The sequence below is a fragment of the Furipterus horrens genome, unplaced genomic scaffold (assembly GCF_987537825.1).
Source record: "Furipterus horrens unplaced genomic scaffold, mFurHor1.1.pri manual_scaffold_17, whole genome shotgun sequence".
In the NCBI taxonomy this organism is placed as follows: Eukaryota; Metazoa; Chordata; class Mammalia; order Chiroptera; family Furipteridae; genus Furipterus; species Furipterus horrens.
Genome location: NW_028327187.1, coordinates 43,579,473 through 43,599,902, shown reverse-complemented (window position 1 = coordinate 43,599,902; position 20,430 = coordinate 43,579,473). Strand labels below are relative to the sequence as shown.

The following is a 20,430-nucleotide window of genomic DNA, read 5'->3' as shown; positions in this document are numbered from 1 at the left end:
AGAAGGAAATTGAAACAGTAATCAAAAATCTCCCTGCACACAAAAGCCCTGACTGGATGGTTTCACAGGCGAATTTTACAAAACATTTAGGGAAGAACTAACTCCTACCCTCTTCAAACTATTCCAAAAAATCCAAGAAGAGGGAAAAATCCCAAACTCTTTCTATGGAGCCAGTATTACCCTAATCCCAAAACCAGGTCAAGACACAACAAAGAAAGAAAACTACAGGCCAATATCACTGATGAACAAAGATGCTAAAATCCTCAATAAAATTTTGGCAAACAGGATCCAACAATATATCAAAAAGATCATACACCACGACCAAGTGGGTTTCATCCCAGGGATGCAAGGATGGCTTAATATTTGCAAATCAATAAATATAATACATCACCTAAACAAAATGAAAGACAAAAATCACATGATCATATCTATAGATGCAGAAAAAGCATTTGATAAAGTACAACACCCATTTATAATGAAAACACTTAGTAAAATGGGAATAGAGGGAGCATACCTTAACATAATTAAGGCTATATATGGGAAGCCTGAAGCCAACATCATACTCAATGGACAAAAACTGAAAGCATTCTCCCTGAAATCAGGAACTAGACAAGGCTGTCCATTCTCTCCACTCCTATTCAACATGGTGTTGGAAGTCCTAGCCACAGCAATCAGGCAAGACAAAGAAAGAAAAGGCATCCAAATTGGGAAAGAAGAAGTAAAACTATCACTATTTGCAGACGACATGATAGTATACCTAGAAAACCCTATAAACTCCACTAAAAGACTACTTGATATAATAAGTGAATTTGGCAAAATCGCAGGGTACAAAATAAATATACAGAAATCTAAGGCATTTCTGTACACCAACAATAAAATATCGGAGACAGAGGCAAAAAAGAAAATACCATTTACTATAGCAACAAGAAAAATAAAATACCTAGGAGTAAACTTAACCAAAGAGATAAAAGACCTGTACAATGAAAATTAAGCAATAATGAAGAAAGAAATTAAGGACGATACAAATAAATGGAAGCAAATACCATGTTCTTGAATGGGAAGAATCAACATCATCAAAATGGCCATATTACCCAAAGCAATTTACAGATTCAATGCAATCCCTATTAAAATACCAATGACATATTTCACTGACCTAAAACAAATATTCCAAAAATTCATATGGAATCAAAAAAGACCCCGAATAGCAAAAGCAATCTTGAAACATAAGAACACAGCAGGAGGAATCACGATACCAGACATCAAACAATACTACAAAGCCACTGTTATCAAAACAGTCTGGTACTGGCATAAGAACAAACATATAGATCAGTGGAACAGAATAGAGAGCCCAGAAATAAACCCAGGTCTCTATGGTCAACTAATATTTGACAAGGGGGAAGGAACATAAAATGGAGTGAGAAGAGCCTCTTTAACAAATGGTGCTGGGAGAACTGGACAGGGACCTGCAAAAAAATGAAACTAGACCACCAACTTACACCACACAAGAGAATAAACTCAAGATGGAATAACGACTTAAATGTAAGCCGTGACACCATAAAAGTCCTAGAGGAAAACATAGGCAGGAAAATTTCAGATATCCCACGTAACAATATCTTCACGGATACATTTCCTAAGGCAAGAGAAATAAAGGAAAAAATAAACAAATGGGACTACATCAAACTACAGAGTTTCTGCTCAGCAAAAGAAAACACCAGCAAGATGAAAAGGAAACCAACCATATGGGAAAACATATTTGCCAATGATATCACAGACAGGGGTCTGATCTCCAAAATATATAAAGAGCTTATACGACTCAACATCAAGAAAACAAACAACCCAATTAAAAAATGGGCAAAGGACCTGAAAAAACACTTCTCTGAAGAGGACTTACAGAAGGTCCATAGGCACATGAAAAAATGCTCAACATCATTGGCCATCAGAGAGATGCAAATAAAAACCACAATGAGATACCACTTTACACCTGTCAGAATGGCCATCATCAACAAATCAACAAACAACAAATGCTGGCGAGGATGTGGAGAAACAGGAACCCTACTGCACTGTTGGTGGGAATGCAGACTGGTGCAGCCACTATGGAAAACAGTATGGAATTACCTCCAAAAACCAAAATGGAACTGCCTTTTGAACGAGCGATTCCACTGCTAGGATTATACCTGAAAAATCCTAAAACCCTAATTCAAAAAAACTAATGCACCCCTATGTTCATAGCAGCCCTGTTTACAATAGCTAAGTGTTAGAAACAGCCTAACTGCCCATCTGTAGATGAGTGGATCAAAAAACAGTGGTACATTTACAAAATGGAATACTATGTAGCAGAGAGAAAGAAGGAACTCCTGCCATTTGCGACAACATGGATGGAACTAGAGAGAATTATGCTTAGTGAAATAAGCCAGGCAAAGGAAGCAAAATACCATATGATATCACCTAATACAGGAAACTAACGAACAACACAAACAAACGAACTAAATAGGACAAAGAATAGAATAGTAGTCATTAAGGGGGAGGGGGGAGGGAGAGAAGGGGATAACTAAGGGAAGGGTCTAATCAAGGAACGTTTATAATTGACTCATGGACATGGACAATGAGGAGGGATATGATTGTGGGAGAAGGGATGGGCTGGGGGGGGAACAATGGGGGAAAAATGGGACAACTGTAATTGAAAAACCAAAAAATAAAAGAACCAAAAAAAAAGAAAAAAGACACCAACCCTATGCAGTCTCAGTCATTGTTCCAATCTAGCACCAAACACTATCTATCTGTTTAGATAATAGCATTTCAGTGAATGGAATTATGCAAAAAGAATCACTCACACTTAGCCCTATTAAAACTGTACTTTTTACAAAGCTATTGTGGTGAGACCTGTATGCATCATTTTGGGGTATATCTCAGAGTTTACATAGCTCTTACAGACTGAAAAAGGATGGGTGACTTTTATTTAGCAGATTAGTACTAGACTGGATCTGAGCTGTATTCAGATTCTACTGATTATTACCTATAAAGCATTGTCAGAAATCACTCAAATACTATTCTTCACTATCTCCAAGCTATTGAAAATGAGTGAATACTGTAGAACAATCTAAAACCCCTAGAGAAAGCAATAGAAATGAGGAGAAAATTATCAATTTGTACATAATAATATATAATGTTCATAAAGATATAAAATGAAGTAACAAAAACTGTTATACTCAGTTCTTCTGACATGGAAAATATATACCAGAATTATGTCCAGAAAAATGTATAAAATCAAGCAACTTAGTTATTTCCTAATATGAAAGTAAAAATTATTTTCTGCACTCCTTAGTCACTGATATTACTCAAATGTGAGCTAAAAGGTGATTAACATGGTCTTAAAGGTTTATGCTTCCTTATCTATTTTTCCATCTAAAAGAAATGCCAGGACTAGAAATAAAAGCAACAAGGAAACAGGAGGCACCACAGCTGTCTGCCAATGCAAGAATGGAGAGTGTCTTTGAAGTATTAGATACTCTGATGTTGGAGCCTGATGGGAAATGACAACCCCATGGCTCTGGCATGTGCTTTCAACAGATGCTCTCTGCAAAAACAGGTGATTTCCTGATTCAATATTCCCTAGAAGGCTGCTGTCCTGTCATTCAGGACAAGATAATGAAAAGTCAGTATACAGCACTGATGCTGTGTTGAATAAGGAAGACATACAGGTCACAGAACTTCTAAACTACTCTCCATCGTATTTATTAACCATTGTATTTAACCACAGAATTTCTAAGCTACTCTCCAACATATTTATTAACCATAAGCACGTATTTATGAACCGTCGTGTTTATACTACGGAGAGAAAAAAGTAGACATTAGAAAAAATGCTTTAAAGCCAAAAATTATAAGCAAAATAACAAGCAGACCTCACTGATCTGCAGCAACCAATCATGAGAGTCTCTATTTGAGCACAGGCACTTTGAAAAGCAAGGGTGCAAAAAACAGATGCTGCAAGGAGAAACCACAGCTGCTAACCAGAGGGCAGATTACATGCATGCTCAGTGAGAAAAGGACTGTGAGTCATACAACTATTAAGCCACGTGGAAGGACAGACTTTATTTTTTAAAAAAAGAAGAGAGTAGCTCTATGCAGTTATCTGTAGAAAATTCTACAGTGTGTTTCAGTTTCACCAAGAAATATTGACTAATGAACAGCATAATGACATTCTAACATCAAAGCAAAGTTTAAGAATGTCTCTATACTTCGATGTTATAAAACTTATTATTATACTGTAAATTTGGCACTTTGAATCACTGTAGTATTATGCATTAAATGGTTCTTGAAAAAATTCTTATTTCAAAGGACAAATGTTATAACCTCATTCATATAACTTTTACTAAAATAATTCCAGATGGAGGAAAAAGATAAACATGAAAATGAACCAAAAGAACTATAAAAACATTGTAGTGAATAGTCATTTAATATTATAATGGGGAAAGACTTTCAAAGCATCAAATAAAGGAATAATTCACAAATGAAAAGACTTCTAGATTTAGCTACAAAAAGGAAAACTGTAGTCCATTAAAAAGAAAATATACCAACAACTCATGGATAAAATCTGAGCCAAGGACATAAACAGATTAAAAAATAAAAATTATTAAATACACACATGAAAATGTTCAACCTCACTGTTAATCAAAAGAAATATAATGAATAAGGTACCATAATTATCCATCAGATTTAAAGATATTACTCCATGCTGGCAAGGCTACTTTGAATTGAGCGCTTCCATACGTCACTGATGGGAATTCAAAATGAGGTAAGCTCTCTGGAAAGCAATTTTGGCAATATAAATCAAGGTCCTTTAAAAAAAATATTCATACCCATTGTTCCAAGAATTAAGTCCCTAACAGTTTTTGAAAACAAATAGATATGCATAAAAATTATGTACACTTTAGGATTGTTTAAATAATAGAAAATTAGAAACAACTTAAATGTCCAACAATAGGTAACAAGTAAAGGCTAAAGAAAATATGGTATATCCTTAGAATGGAGTATCTTGTAACCTTTAAAATGATATTTTTTAAATAATAAAATATAAAAATGATATTTTAGATTTAATTCCTTAATATTGAAATAAGGATGCTCACAGTGTAATAACTGGAACATTTAAAATGTAAAACTATACACTTAAAACTTGTATGGTTTTACTAACCAATGTCATCCCAATAAATTCACAAAATAAAAAATTGAATTAAGAAACATAAAACTATATAAACAGTATGAACCAACTGTTCCTCTAAAAATGTACACTTTATACACTTGTACATACACATATAAAGACCTACAGGTATGTACAAGGTGATGAGTGTTGGGATATGAGGGAAGTATACCAAAATATTAATATTTATTCAGAGTTGGTGGAGTGACCAGTGGCTTGTATATTCTTTTCCATGCTTTTATTTTCCAGATTTTCTACAATAAGCAGGTGTTGTTTCTGTTATAAGAAAAACACAATTAATACTGTATTATTTTAATGGTATTATGTCTCACAAGGTACACTGAATTCTAACCATATATGTTCCATTCATAAGAATGATGTATGCAGACAATTACAAGCTAATTATAAGCTGCTATTATATATGTATAATTATTTAATTTTTATGGGCCACAACTTGTTCTGCTACCAAACATCAGTATGTTGAGTCATGTTATATTGCCATTCTATTATGTCATAATTTTTAAATGGAAATTATTATGAAAGTATGCAACTTTTAATGTCAAAAATCATGCTTTAATGTAAATTATTTTTAAAGCAAAAAACAAAAACTTTAAAATCTGAATTGTTAAAATTAGCCTAATAAATGAAGTAAGCAATGACAAAACATGTCATCTTGACCATCTCCAAGACATCTCCATTTACACATGATTAATCTGATATCAATGTTCTTTTGCCTAAGTCAAGATTAACCAGCCACTGAAAATCAAAAGTATCTGTTTGTACATACATTTTTAAATTTTCTTTAATTAAGACACCTTTCTACTGCATGAGAAAGGAAAGTCTAATGAATGTAATACAAGAACACTGCGCATCAAACTGACTCCCTAGGATAACTTTAGCAGGTTTTAGATTCCAAAACAAAAGTAGTCCTTGAAGAGAGAGAAAGAAAGAAAGGTGGGGGAGAGAGGGGGGGGGAGGAAGGGAGGGAGGTAGAGTGTGAGGGAGGGAGGGAGGAAAGAAAGGAAAAGAAAAGAAAAAGAAAGAAAACCAAGTGCAAGCTACAGTGCTAAATAAAACTAAATGCTTCATCTTTGATGTGTCCAGATTAAGACAAATTTTACAGCCAATATACTGTACTGTGTTCCTTAATGTAAATACTGTATTTAGAGAGCAAGGATCATACTTACTTGAGCTATTTAATAACAAAGTACAAATATTGAATGTTAAAATTAAAAGCAAGTCAAAGTAAGCTGACTAATTACAAAGTAATGACAAATCCCACAAACCATGCCAAAGAAAATCCCATTAGTTTATGTTAAGTGGCCAAGTGGCCCCTAAACAGCAGCACACTGGCAGTTATTAGTAAGTCCAAATGAATTCAGTTTATTACTAACACAGACAGAGAGGGCATGATCAATATGGTGTCAGTCCCCCACGTCCCCAGTCCCAAAAAACAAAACAAAACTGGAAGGAGGGACCAAATGACAGACAACATGCACAGCTGGATGTTCCGTTACTGAGGAGTCAACTCCAATTGCGGCTTTGCAATTTTATACTTACAGCTGGAAAAGAATGTCCCATGTCTTGCCAGAATGAGGGCAGGAGACAATAATCTGTCTTGGGGTAGCCTCACACAGATAGGAGAATGATTAAGAAATGACCTTATGTCCTCTATCTTGCCATGTACCACAGAGGACCACAGACCCTCCCCGCAAGATTTGAGTCAGACTGTGGTTGAGCCTTGCCAAGATACCATGGTTAAGATCACCAAGATACCATGGAAGAACCATTCCATTAGTTTGTTACACACACAGAAGTCGGCATATAATATTTCCATGCTCCTTTCATTAAATTTAAGTTTAGAAATTTGACAAGCATTTACTAAGAACTGTTGCAGAGAGGCACAGCATTGAACCAAACACTATATAGAATTTTTGTGCAGAATGCATTATCTGCCTTCAAGTTTAAATTCCTCTTAGGGGAAGCAATGTAAAGCTATTGTGGTGGTGCTTTCTTTCCCCAGAAAAGTTATTAAATTGGTGGTGAATGTTACAATAGAAGAAATATATTAATAGCAACTGCACTTGGCTGTATGCTCATATTAAATAGTAACTTAAACATCTCACAATAGAAGAATGGTTAAATTAAATATGGCACATTCATACAATACTGTCAGTCCCTAAAAATCATGATATAAAATATTTTTCTTCAATGGAACAGTGGCATAAGGAAAACGCCAAAAGAACAATTTGGAAAAAAGAGTATACAATACACTATAATGGGAAGACTTTTAAGGCAACAACATTCCATAGATAAATGTTGAGAATATTCAGTCCTGAGATGATGAGGTTTTTTACAAAACAAGAAGCAGTGCACATACAGAGCAGCTGTCCATGAGGGCCTTTAAGCTCTGATCCTACTTAAGATGATAAACTTTGTAACTCGAAGGCAGTAGGTTTATGACCCTAGCTTTGCGCATGGCAAATGGAAGACAACAGATCAATGAAGAAGATACAAATATACCAAAACATGCAAAAACATAATTTTAAATAATTCACAGCTACACTTAGAAAACTACTAAACCTAAGCACAAAATGTGCATTTATCTCCCAATTTTTCCTAAACTTCATCTACAAAAATGATGTTTAAAGACAGAATTTCTTTAAAACAACATATTAATCCTCAAGGCGTTTTATAATTTCATATTTTCAATGCCAAAAATATTATTTAATGTTATAAACATTACTTAACATCTATTTTATTAGTTAACCTAAATATTTAAAAGCAACCAACTATTCTAAAATAAAAACATATCCAATGATGTAATATGACAATAAAAAACATAGCTAATTTGCAACAGTTAAAGTTTAATAATCACATCTCTCCTTATAAAGTACTAATAATCTGTTACTTTTTTCTTTTTTGTTTCTAATAGTTTTTCATTTTTTAAATACTATAACACAGCAATAAAAACAAAAGTCGGGCCCTGCATGGTGTGGCTCAGTGCACTGAGCGCCAGCTTGCCAACCGAAGGGCTGCTGATCCAATACCTGATCAGGGCACATGCCTGGGTTGCAAGATGGTTTCCTGGTTGGGGGCATGGAAAAGGCAACCACACATTGATGTTTCTCTCCCTCCCTTCCCCTCTCTCTAAAAATAAATAAATACATATTTTTAAAAAACAAAAGTCAAGGAGACAATGAAGTGTCCAATTTGACTGGAGAAGAGGATACGTACATGAGAAGTTGCGGAAAACACAGAGGACAAGGAAAGAGACAAACTGTGGAGGGACCTGGAAAGGCACCAAGGCTTAACTTAATAAATTTGTTAAACACCTACTATGCACCATACACTGTACAAAGTGATGGAGTGGCAGTAAAGTAACTATATTCAAAGAACTTCAAAACCAGTAAGAAGAGAAATGTAAATAAATATTGTATTTCTTTGATTTTACAATGCAGAATTTCTTCTAACGTTTACATTTCTGAAATCCATGTATGTGCTTATTGTGGTAGTGCTTATTTTTTTTCTAGGAAAATGTATTAAATTGATAGTGAATGCTACAATAGAGGGACTATATTAATTGCAAAAAGGACCACAGCTGCTCTGATAGAGGTATAGAATAATCACTATATGTGGAGGATGATAGGAAAGGGAAAAAAATAAAGGGTTGATGTGGGATACAAAAGATTAATAAGTGTTTACAAGGTAGAAAACAGAGAGAAGGACATTAAAAATGGAGCAGGGGTGGTGGGATGGAGACATGGAACAGCATGTAGTTTGGCAAGCTGGAATGTAGAATTTGGTGCAATATGCAACTAAACCTGAAGAACAGGTAGGCCAGGAATGCAAGATGGTTTTAATATCCAAAAATCAATCAATGTAAGCCCTGGTTATATGGCTCAGTTGGTTGGAGTCTGGTCTCGTACATCAAAAGGTTGAGGGTTCAATCCCCAGTCAGGGCACATAACTTAAGTTGCGGGTTTGATCCCTAGTGGGGGCATGTATAGAAAGCAACCAATCGATGTTTCTCTCTTTTTATTATCTCTCTCTTTCCCTCCCTCTCCCCCTTACCTCCCCTTCCTCTCTCTCTTTCTTCCCCGCTTTCCTCTCTCTGAAATCAAAAGACATATCCTCAGGTGAGAATTATAAAAAACAATCAATGTAATTATAGCATATTAATGTAATAAAGGACAAAACTCATACATCTCAATATACACCAAAAAAAGCATTTGAGAAAATCCAACAGCCCTTTATGATAAAAAAAAACAAACAAACATTTAAGATGAGGAATAAAAGAAATTTCTTCAACTTGATAAAAGGTACCTATGAAATAACCGAAGCGAACATCATATTTAATGATAAAAAGACTAAATGCAATCTTACCATTTGCGACAGCAGGTATGGACTTAGAGAGGATTATGCTAAGTGAAACAAGTCAGTCAGAGAAAGACAAATAACATATGATTTCATTTATATGTGGAATCTAAAGAAAAATAAATGAACAAATAAAATTTAAACAGACCGATGGTTTCCAGAGGGGAGGGAACTTGGGAGACTGGGTGGAAAAAAAGGTGAAGGGATTGAGAAGTACAGATTGGTAGTTACAAAGTAGTCACAGGGATGTAAAGTACAGCACAGGGAAGATAGTCAATAATATTGTAATTACTATGTATGGTGCCAGGTGGGCACTGCAAATATCAGGGGGATCACTTTGTTGTCTAATCACTATGCAGTACACCTGAAACTAATACAAAAGAATATTAAATGGAAACTGTAATTGAAAAATAAATTTTTTACTGTTTTTCTATTACAGTTGTACCATTTTGAAAAATAAAAATTTAAAAATAAAATAAAAATTACCCAATATATAAAGCATAGAGTATGTACTAGCTTGTTTTTATATTTTTTAATGATCAAAACAAGGAATAAGCAGTAAGTAGTGTACTGTTAAGGAGCTGGCTTACCGACTGCAGGTGCTTTACTAGCTCTACAAGTGACAATCAGCTCTGCGTATCAGAGAGAGTACTCTGGCTACAATGTGAAGGGCTAACTGGACTTGAAGCATGAGTGAGGCAAAGAGATCATGCAGGATAACTGTTGATGGGTCCAATTAAAGATGAGGAGAGAAGGGCTTGAACAATGGCAGTGAGAACAGACAGGAAGGGAACAGATCTGAAAGCTAGTCAAAGAGCTACAACCAAAAGGCCTTCGTTCCCAACTAGATGTTGAGAGTAAGAAAGAGGAAGAGTCCAGAATCATTCTCAAGTTTCTGGTTTGGATGACCAGGAAGCCTAGGCTCAATAACAAGAGTTGTTTTGTTTTATTTGGTTTTGTTCGATATTTTGAGTTTGAAGAGACTCTGGGATGTCAATATTCATTTAGTTTTCCCCCTTTATGAATAACTATAAAATCTGATTCTCCTTCAAGGCCCATTCTTCCTCTCCTTTCATAAACCCCTTTCTACCAATACAACTGTTCTACCAATACAATCAGATATCATCTCTCTTTGAACTTGCACTGCACTTTATTTTCACTTATGACATTTATCTTACTCTAGCACAGTGTTTCTCAGTCTTGGCATCATTGATATTTTGGACTAGATAAGTCTTTGTGGTACGAGGCAGTCCTATGCACTGCAGGAGGCTGAGCAGCATCCTTGGCCTCTACCCACTAGATGTCAGTAGCAATCCCAAGTTATGGTAATCAAAAGTGTCTCTAGACCGTATCAAATATCATCCCTTGGCAGCAAGTCCTCTCCTGATTATGAACCACTGATTTAGCCTATATAATAGATAAGTGAATACTTGTTTTATACCATTATGAAATCACAAATTCTTTAAAGGCAGCAATTTTACAACCTTGTCCATATACATAAAATAAATGTGACAAATCCATTCTTACAAACTTATTAAAACAGTTTAAGGAGACAATTATCTATGTTCAATTTACTATTTTTATTTTATGAATATATTCAAAAGTAATTGATTTCTTACTGAAACAGGCGTTCCCAACCGATTAGCTTAAAGTATTAAGGATTTTCATATTGTAATTACTTTTTTAAGGGGGGAAAATTTCTAGGCTGCACATTCTAGAGTCTCTTAGGGGCATAATCATTGAACAAAGCCATTTTTAGTGAAATCTAAATTCACAAATGTTCTAGAATTGCTTGGTTTCCATAGAGCTCAAATAAAAATTTATGTCACAGTTACTTTATTTCTGTCTCTTATCAACTTGGATCCTTAACATTATATATAATATACTGAAAGAGACTGAAGTAGTTAATTTAAAGCTAAATTGACAACCATCTTTGTCACAAATCATAAAGGAGTACACAGAATTAACAATTTCCTCAAACAGAAAAAAAAATGTGCTTCTCTATTTAGGAAAAAAATCTCTTTAAAATTTTTTTCATATAAAAAATACATTAGAAAATATTCATTGTTTAAAAATTCATTACAGTCTATTGACTGGAATTCTGTAAGTGGAGTGCTATCAATTTATATTTTATTTGAAACAGGAGAAATATAAAGATTAAAAGTTAAAGTTTGACTTTTAGCAGACTGAGTAAACTCCTTTAATGTAAGACTAAACACAACTTAAATTATTGTTATAAAACTGACTTGTACAGTTTTCTTTCATTACACTAAATGATTCCTTGGAGTGTAAGGTTTTTGTTTTTTTTTTTTAAATGAAAGAGAAGCAGACAAAACTTTCTGAAACTTTTCAGTAACTGTTTAAGAGTATTACAATGCTTCAAGAACTATCCAAATATACCCTAAGTGCAGAGAAAACTAAAAGATTTCCCCTTCTGGGTCATAACGATAAACAGCCTCTGAAGAATGAGCATGGACATCACACAGTATAAGCATCCCTTAGAATGGGCTACTGGGGTGGCCTTGGAGAATGATACGCCCTTTTGCAAAGTTTCACTGTGTGCCTTGAAACATAAACAAATAGTGCCTCCTAGGAAATCAATACACTGTAGACTCTCAATTGCTTGTATTGTGAAAAGTGTCCCCAGACATCTATCTTCACCTTCACCTTGGCAAACGTCAGGTTACTCCTCTCTTCCATTGCTAACACCTCCCCATCCTGTCTTTGCTTACCTGGTCCTCAAATGAAGGCCCTCCTCCTTCTCGTGCATTCTAACACTGAACTCACCACCAATTCCCTCCCCTCAGCCTCTAAATGCGTTTGAGAAAACACAGAGCAAAGCTTAGTTAGCATTTTCCCTTAACACACAATGTCATTCTCAACTCTGTATCCATGAGATTTCTCTCCTGAAATTCTGCAACTGTTCCTCCTTCCAAATTAAAACTTGACCCCATACTGATTGTTTACCTCAAGAATCAGGAAATACCTAACTTCACAGGAAGCTTTCTCAAACTAACTTAACCCCTAATAAAATTAAGCCTTATGCCACAGTTCCATAACACTTATTGTATACTTTGTAAGTGTACAATTTTAAATATTGCTATATAATTCTTTTCTAATTGTTACACATATAATTGAACACATTCAACTATTTTATAAACCCAAAGACAACAACCATGTCTTTTCCATTGACCATAATCATGTTTCCAAAGCTGGAGTTCAATAAACGCTTGCTTAATGAATCTATGGTAAAATCATCAGAAAGACATGAAGACAAGCTATGCAAATATCACACAAAAAAACAAAACATATTGAACACAAACAAAGAATATATATGTTTAGCCCATGCACAGGACAATAGTGGAATGGCAAGAGGGAAGGGATGGGATCTGGGTGGAGGTGGGCGGGGGGGGGGGTAATGGGAGACATCTGTAACAATGTCAACAAGAGGGAAGGTGTGAGGGGGAGAAGGGGGAAAGAAGGGTCACTAGTATAAACAAGGCATGGACATGGACAACAAGATGGCGACTGACTATGGGAGGAGCAGGGTGGGGGTGTGGGCAGGGCAATGGAGAGCAACGGGGAAAAATTGAGACAACTGTAATAGAACAAGAATTTAAAAAAAGAAAAAAGAATAAAATAAAGTAAAAACACTATATAAGCTATGAAGTTAAATAAGCATTTTTTCAGCATAAATAACCTACTTATTAGCATACTGTTTATTTTTTAAATAGCTTTGTTATAAGGAGAGGATTGTTACAATGGAAATAACACTGGAATAGTGAGAGCTACAGTTGGAAAACCTAGCCTCTGACCCACACTCTACCATACAATTTAGCTATTTAACTGTGGACAAGTCATTTAACCTCTCTCAACAAGGAGTAATGATTATGTATTCTACCAAGCTCACAGGGTTATTATTAGGGTACAATAAGATAATATATATGAAAATGCTTTGAAATTTATAAAGAGCTGTATAAATGGTATTATTTTAATGAAGAACATACCTTCTGATTTAAGATAACATTTTATTTTAAAATGTTAACTTGCAAAAGAAAGAAATTAAAAGGCAACTATTTGTGCTACAGAGGAATTCATCACTGAATAAATCACTAAATGTCCAGCAACTCAAATTCAATCTAAAGCAATTAAAATGTGAGTCAATTGTCAAAAACCTGCTTCATATTTGATCTTTCAGGAAGATATTCATTACATAAAACAAGGCAGATATTTGAATAAGGCCACAAAATCACAATCACAAACTCATTCTACTGAATGCACTAAGAGGGCCTTCACCTGTGTAACAAAATAAGAAGTTGCAACAATAAAAAGATGAGTGGTTGCCAGGAGCTGGGGGGCCAGGGTAGATTGGAGGGTGGCATGTGGAGAAGGGATGAACAGGAGAAGCACAGAGGATTCTGAGGGCAGTAAAACTCTTCTGTACAACGCTTAATGGCGAATATATGATATTATATATTTGTTCAAACCCACAAAATGTACAACACCAACAGTGAACCCTAACGTAAACCAAGGACTTTGGGTGATAATGACTTGTCAATGTAGGTTCATAAATAATAACAAATGTATCACTGTTCTGGGGGATGTTGATAATGGTGAAGGCTATACATGTGTAAAAACTCTGTACTTTCTGCTCAATCTTGCTGTAAACCTAAAACTGCCCGAAAAGAAAATAAGTCAGTGTTTTCTTAAAAATCAGATGCTGCAGAGTTTTTCTGGCTCCATTGTACAACCTGATACAATGCACCATGCCCCACAGTTGAAGAGGTGAACCTGCACATGTAGGAAATTCTACAGTTGACTCTTGGTTTACAGGAAAACATGTGATGAATCAGGACACAGCACAATCAGATGTATGTAAGAATTCATAAATCTGTTTCACAGACCTATTGTTTATGGACATAAAGAGGTATGCAAAAGCAGAGGGGGCAGCTGCAAGTAAGCTCAGACAATTTGTAACACTGGTGACAAAGTCAAATATGAAAAGTCTCAGACTTTGTTAAGGTAGCCATTAAAATCATTTTCCAGCTTTCTTAGGGTCAACAAATTATCACAGCATCCAGACAGACTAAAAAGTTCTGAGCAATTTCCCTTTGTCTTGCCAAGCCTACCTATAGACCATCAAAGATGAGATATTCCAAGAGTCAGCTACTTTCATGAAATGGATTACCAAGTTTCTGATCCCTGTTTCTATGTATTTTATATGGGTGATTATTTTAATCAAAAAGTATCTAGCAGGCAGATCCATTCAAAAAAGTTACAAGCACAAACCACCAATTGGAAATAAGTAAATTAGCAAACTACCCACTTTACATGTTAATCTCCTGGAAAGGCTGCCATAATTAGCTTTGAGCTCTACCCCACAAAAGGAAGGAGAGTGAGGCTGAAGTGGGAAGAAGAAATAAGAATGGCAGCAGGAGAGGGCAGGGGCAGGAAAACAGGCAGGAGAAAGGCAGAGAAGTAAAAGGACATCAAAGATAAACTTTGCCAACTGCTACTTACTATCCATTTTCCCTCATAGCAAGACTATTAATAGGGAAAACAAGATTTTACTGCAACATATTCTGGGGGCACTATTGTAAGACAAATTTATCAAACAGTATTAAATGTAAAGCAGGGTATTGCATGAGAACTGAAGAAACTATAGCTTCCTGGTAAGTTTCTATTCACCATAGACATTAATATAATGGGGGGAAAAAAGAGTCTCTACTTCACACAAGTCTATGAAAGAGGATATTCAACTAGAACTTAAACACTTAGTTCTTGGTTTGGGTTTTTGACCCTCTTAATAAATAGCTTTAAGTTTGTCAGTAAACTTTTATCAGTTTTCATTCACTCAAACAATAAATATTTCTTGAGTGTCTTTTTAAAAATGAGCTATTTAGAGTTTCACAAACCTGACTTTTTTTAAAGTCTATAAGCCCCAGAGATTCTGATTTAATTGGTCTAGGGTGGGGCCCAGAGATAGTTAAAAAAAAAAAAACTTCCTTTGTTATTTTAATACGCAGCATAAGTTGGGAACCACTGGCCTATTTCATCTTGCCTATTTGATCTTGCCTATGTGTTAAGGAACAGAAAAATAACGTAAAAAGCCCTCCGTGCTTCCTTTGAAATTTACCCATTTTCCCTTCTTACCCAATTTTGTTTTAACCCAGATTCTCACCACCTCACACTTAGATTAACAGAATAGCTTACTTATTTTTTGTTCCTCCAAACTCTTCCCAATCCAATAAACCATTATGTGGTAGTCTCATCAGTTTGGTTCTGAAACATTATCCCACTGAGAGTTATTTTAAATATAGCAATATCAACAAACAACTGTGCTCATCAAGCAAAGGATATACAGTGTATATATGTATGAGTATGTATACGTGTATATATGTATGTAAAATCTCAAACACGCTGCCCTGATTGGTGTGGCTCAGTCCTGTGGAGGGAAAGGTAACCAGTTTAATTTCCTGTCAAAGCACAAGCTTTGGTTGCAGGTTCGGTGCCCAGTTAGTCCCCAGTCCAATCAGGGCACATAGGAGCGGCAACCAATCGATGTTTCTCTACCTCTCTTTCTCCCTTCCTACACCTTTTTCTAAAAATAAATAAAATCTTTTTTGAAAATATCAAACATGCTCTATTTTTCTTAAGTTCCAGTGTATCAATTTTTATTTACATAACTAATGCTAATCTCCTTACACACAAAAATACTATCCCTAAATATTCATGGCTGAGTATTGTAAAAAAAAAAAAAACGCAAATTAGTTACTCACAGATTTCTCATCTAAATTCTGAAGTGTTCCCACAAGGAACATACATTCAAGTGAAAAAATTAAAAGTTAAATGGTTGAAATTATCTCAAAAAGTCCTGGGTTACAGTAGACCCTGATAAAAGTTTATGATAAATGAATGTTTTACCAAAAACAAATATGATTCTGGTTTCTGTTAATGCCTGCCTCAGAAAACCAAGTGAGGGCTTAAAATCCAACAATTATAACCACATGATAATTCATATTTATGAAAAATATTATCAAGTACAACAGAAGCAATATATAATAACACTAACCAAGTATATGACTTACTGCCTTTTAGGAGCTCTCCATCTGTTTCCTCAGAGACAGCAAGACACAAACATAAAAAGAAAATAAAGCCAGCACTAGCAAGTAAATGGTAAAGACAATAAATATCATGAGAATTCAAAGAAACAGGAGAATATTACGGACTAAGGTAGTTGGAGACAGTTTCTTGGAAAAGCTGGGCCTTGGACAAAATTAAATAGGTGGAGGAAAGAAGTTAATCCCAAGCACGCGGATGACCTTCCACAATGATAAGGCAGAAATTCGTAAAATATATTTGAAGGACAAGGAGTTAACCTAGTTGGAACAGAGGGTTCTATGTAGGAGCTTTGGGGGAGGTAAAGTTGAACAGTAAATTGGAGCCACAGAGTAAAAGCCCTGGATGCCAGTCTAAGAAGCTTAAACTTTATAGGTTATAAAGAACAATGAGCAAAACAATATATCCCCATAATGACACAGTCTCGAACCATTTAAGTTGAAGCCACTGAAGAACATACCAAGTAGTATAATATCTTGCCAATATATTCATGACTATGTGAACACAGTGTTTAGGAAATCTGTTCAGAGTGAAGGAGTAAATATGCAAACATGCTTTCCAAAATACAAAATCAGGTACATGTTCATAGTTCTTAGGATTAATTCCTAAAAGAATAATTGGGCAGAAGGCTTCAGTTTTAGGTTGTCCTCCTCTCCCCACCATTTCCAAACACATATCTTGATTTAACAGCTAGAAACTGAGTACACTGAACTAGTGTTATTATGAAAATAAGAACCCATTTATTACTTCTCAGAATTTACTTACTATATTGTTTCAAAATTACTACATCTATTAAAATAATTTTGTCCATGATTTCTTTCAGCAAAGCAAATGAAAAGACATATAAATAACAAATTTAAAGATTATGAAAAGAAAAAAAAAAACCTTTTATTACACCAAAACACACCTAAAATATTCAGCTCTGGTTTATAAGGCAGGGGGGAAAGAGTATGTTCATAACAAAAAAATGCCTTCCATAACAAAGAGTACCAGGGAGTATATGAAGAACACTACAACAGTCAATTTTTCATCCAAAATGATAAGCCATTAGCCCACAGCTTCATCAAGAATGGAATTAATTATGTTTCTCAAAAATGTCCTTAAAATTTGGGGGCATTTCTGCCATAAAAATTAAGACTAACATAACTTAAAACGAGAATTCTTGCACCTGGTAACCAGACATTTAAGTGACTGATGATTTAATTTGCAGAAAATACTAATTTAAGCACCACTACCTTTTCAACACTAAGAAAATGTAAAATCTCGGTCTTTAAGGCATACGGGACAAGAAGGCAAGAATATTCTATGATTGAAACACACACAAAATAAGAACACAAAACCGTGGCAATACTGCTGCTGTACTATGAAAGAGGATATAGCATTCTTGCAGGCACGTATGCCTTTAAGGAATATGTATAGATTATGATTTTATGTATTGTCTCCCCCCACCCCCGCCACCCCCGCCTCTGGAAAAGATGAGAACATCTAGGAGAGTTGGAAGAAGTGCATTAAGGAAGGTGTCAATACCTCCCTCCCCACCCCTTACTGGGGAAACACGCTTTAACAATAACGCTCTTTCAGCCCTCACATTCCACCCGGTTTCCATACATCCTTCAATCAGCATTCCTTTCTCCCCTCTCCCCTATTCCCTTCTCTGCCCCCCACATTCACAACAATCTGTTCCGACTTTGTCAGTATCGCCGCCCGGGTGCACCCGCCCAGACCAGGGCAGTCTAACAACACAGCCACGCAGCCACCCACTCTCCCCAACCTCCTCGTTCTTAGCTTTCCCTCACCATCCCATAACCCGGTCCTGTCACCTGCTTGGGTGGTGTCCGTCAGGTCGTAGCCACAGCCCGGAAAGTCTCGGAGTTTCCTACCACTGAGGCTCAGGATGCCGGAGTTGCCCGCTTCCTCCAGGGCCCGGTCCAGGCTCCTCGCGGTGTGTTGAGGCTGCAGGCTCCCCGGGTTCCACTGCGGCCCGTTGGGGAAATGCTGACCGAAAAGAGTCTGTACCGGGATAGGCAGCACTAGGGTCCCGCCGCCGCCGCCGCCTCCCCCTCCAGCTCCACCACCTCCTCCCGCCGCGCCACCGCAAACGCTACTTCCACCACCACCACAACCGCCGCCCCCACTGTTACCACCACCTCCCTGACTCGCCGCCATGTTCCTGGGAGAGAGAATAGCCCCCGACAATACTCTCAGCTTCTGCCGTGAGTGTAGGGGGTTCTTAGAACGCATGCGCAGGCTGGGGGGCGGGGTGGGGGGGTGAGGTAGAGTGGGAAGGAACCAGGCGGCGGGCTTGGAGGAGGTGTTGGGTGGAGAACAGACGATGTTGAAACACGCAGAACGCTTACTTTAGAAAATGTGCGATAAGAGGAAGGATGCTAAATCCCGGTTCCGTTGCTTTGGGTACCAAAATCTTGCGAAGCGACACCAGCTTAGCTATAGGTCATTTGGTGATCTGTCTCCAAATCTGTAAGTTACTTCACCTTTTTAGTTCTGCTAAACAAAGGCAAATACATTAGATGGGCTGAAAGGGATTCTTTTCACAATATATTGAGACAACATTTAGAACTATCAGTCACCTTACTGAAACGCTTGCCGCAAATGCCTCAGGAATCGTTTACCAGTGTTAAATTGGAAAGAAACGTTGGGGATCATTTGGGGAGGAAGATTGGTGCAGAAGAAGTGCATTGAATTTTAAACACATATGAATTTTGCCATGATTTATAATTCCAAAATAAGAAAATACTTTTCAAGTGTTTTCAAAGAAGCATCTTGTTTTCAGTGTGTGTGGGTCTCAGCCAAACTGCCGCCTTCCAAAACTTGGAAAAGTTGTTTGCATTCTGTTCTATCATTCTTTGAAGTTGTGCCAAGATTACCAAAATATCTTGAGCTTCTTCTCATCGTCTCAGGATAGCTGATGGAAAACTCTTTGATCATCAAAGAAACTTAAAGTTTATTTTTGAAATACAGGTTTTGGTTTTAGGTGGAATTCTGAAGGTTTAACACTGGACACATGAAGTTAATGAATCTTGGATTTTAGTTCTTTTTCAGAACCTAAACCCAACTATCCAGGCCATTTCCACCCCACCACCCCTAACCAGAGTTACTGAAGTTTTTTTCACTAATAGACAGTAAAATTCCCCAATAAAACTATCAGAATGCTTGGGCATATTCAGTTATCATTAATTTGAATATCCTATGCATCTGTTTTACATTCATTTCAATTCGAACAATCTGTCAACAATCTAATTTTCTTAGCAAAATCTCCACAAACGTTCATCTGTCATAGATTCTATTTTGGAAAAAAAAATACAGGAAAAAATTACAACTTGTCTAAATTGCTTCATGGCCGTACAGGTTAATTAAAATGATTGTTGCAAGAAATTACATTTTCCATGTGCATGATCCACAGAAGGAACAAAACCCTGAGAATCAGACTCTACAACGAATTAGCAAGTAAAATCAAGTTATTTGAACCCACTGGTGTCAGAAAGGAATGTTGTACCTTGTATGTCATCTTTCTTATATCAAAGATCAAATAATCAATTCAGAACCTCCAGAATCAAGAGGGATGAGAAGAGAAACTAAATTCATTAGAGAAAATATTAGGAAAGAAACTTTTAATAATTAGCCAATAAGAATTTTTGTGATCATTTAAAACAATGTATTAAACTCCAGGAAAAATATATACTTTTGAAATCAGGATGCCTGTCAAGTGAAAAGGGTCATGT

General features: G+C 36.1%; 1 protein-coding gene across 1 annotated transcript in view; it reads right to left on the bottom strand.

The window, feature by feature from the left end:
- Nucleotides 1–18,856, bottom strand: part of LRCH2 (leucine rich repeats and calponin homology domain containing 2) — a 121,453-nt gene extending 102,597 nt beyond the window's left edge. Inside the window, exon 1 of the mRNA XM_090264341.1 lies at nt 18,511–18,856. Within this exon, the coding sequence (XP_090120467.1) occupies nt 18,511–18,856 (346 nt within the window). The remainder of the gene's footprint in view (nt 1–18,510) is intronic.
- Between the last annotated feature and the right edge of the window lie 1,574 nt (nt 18,857–20,430).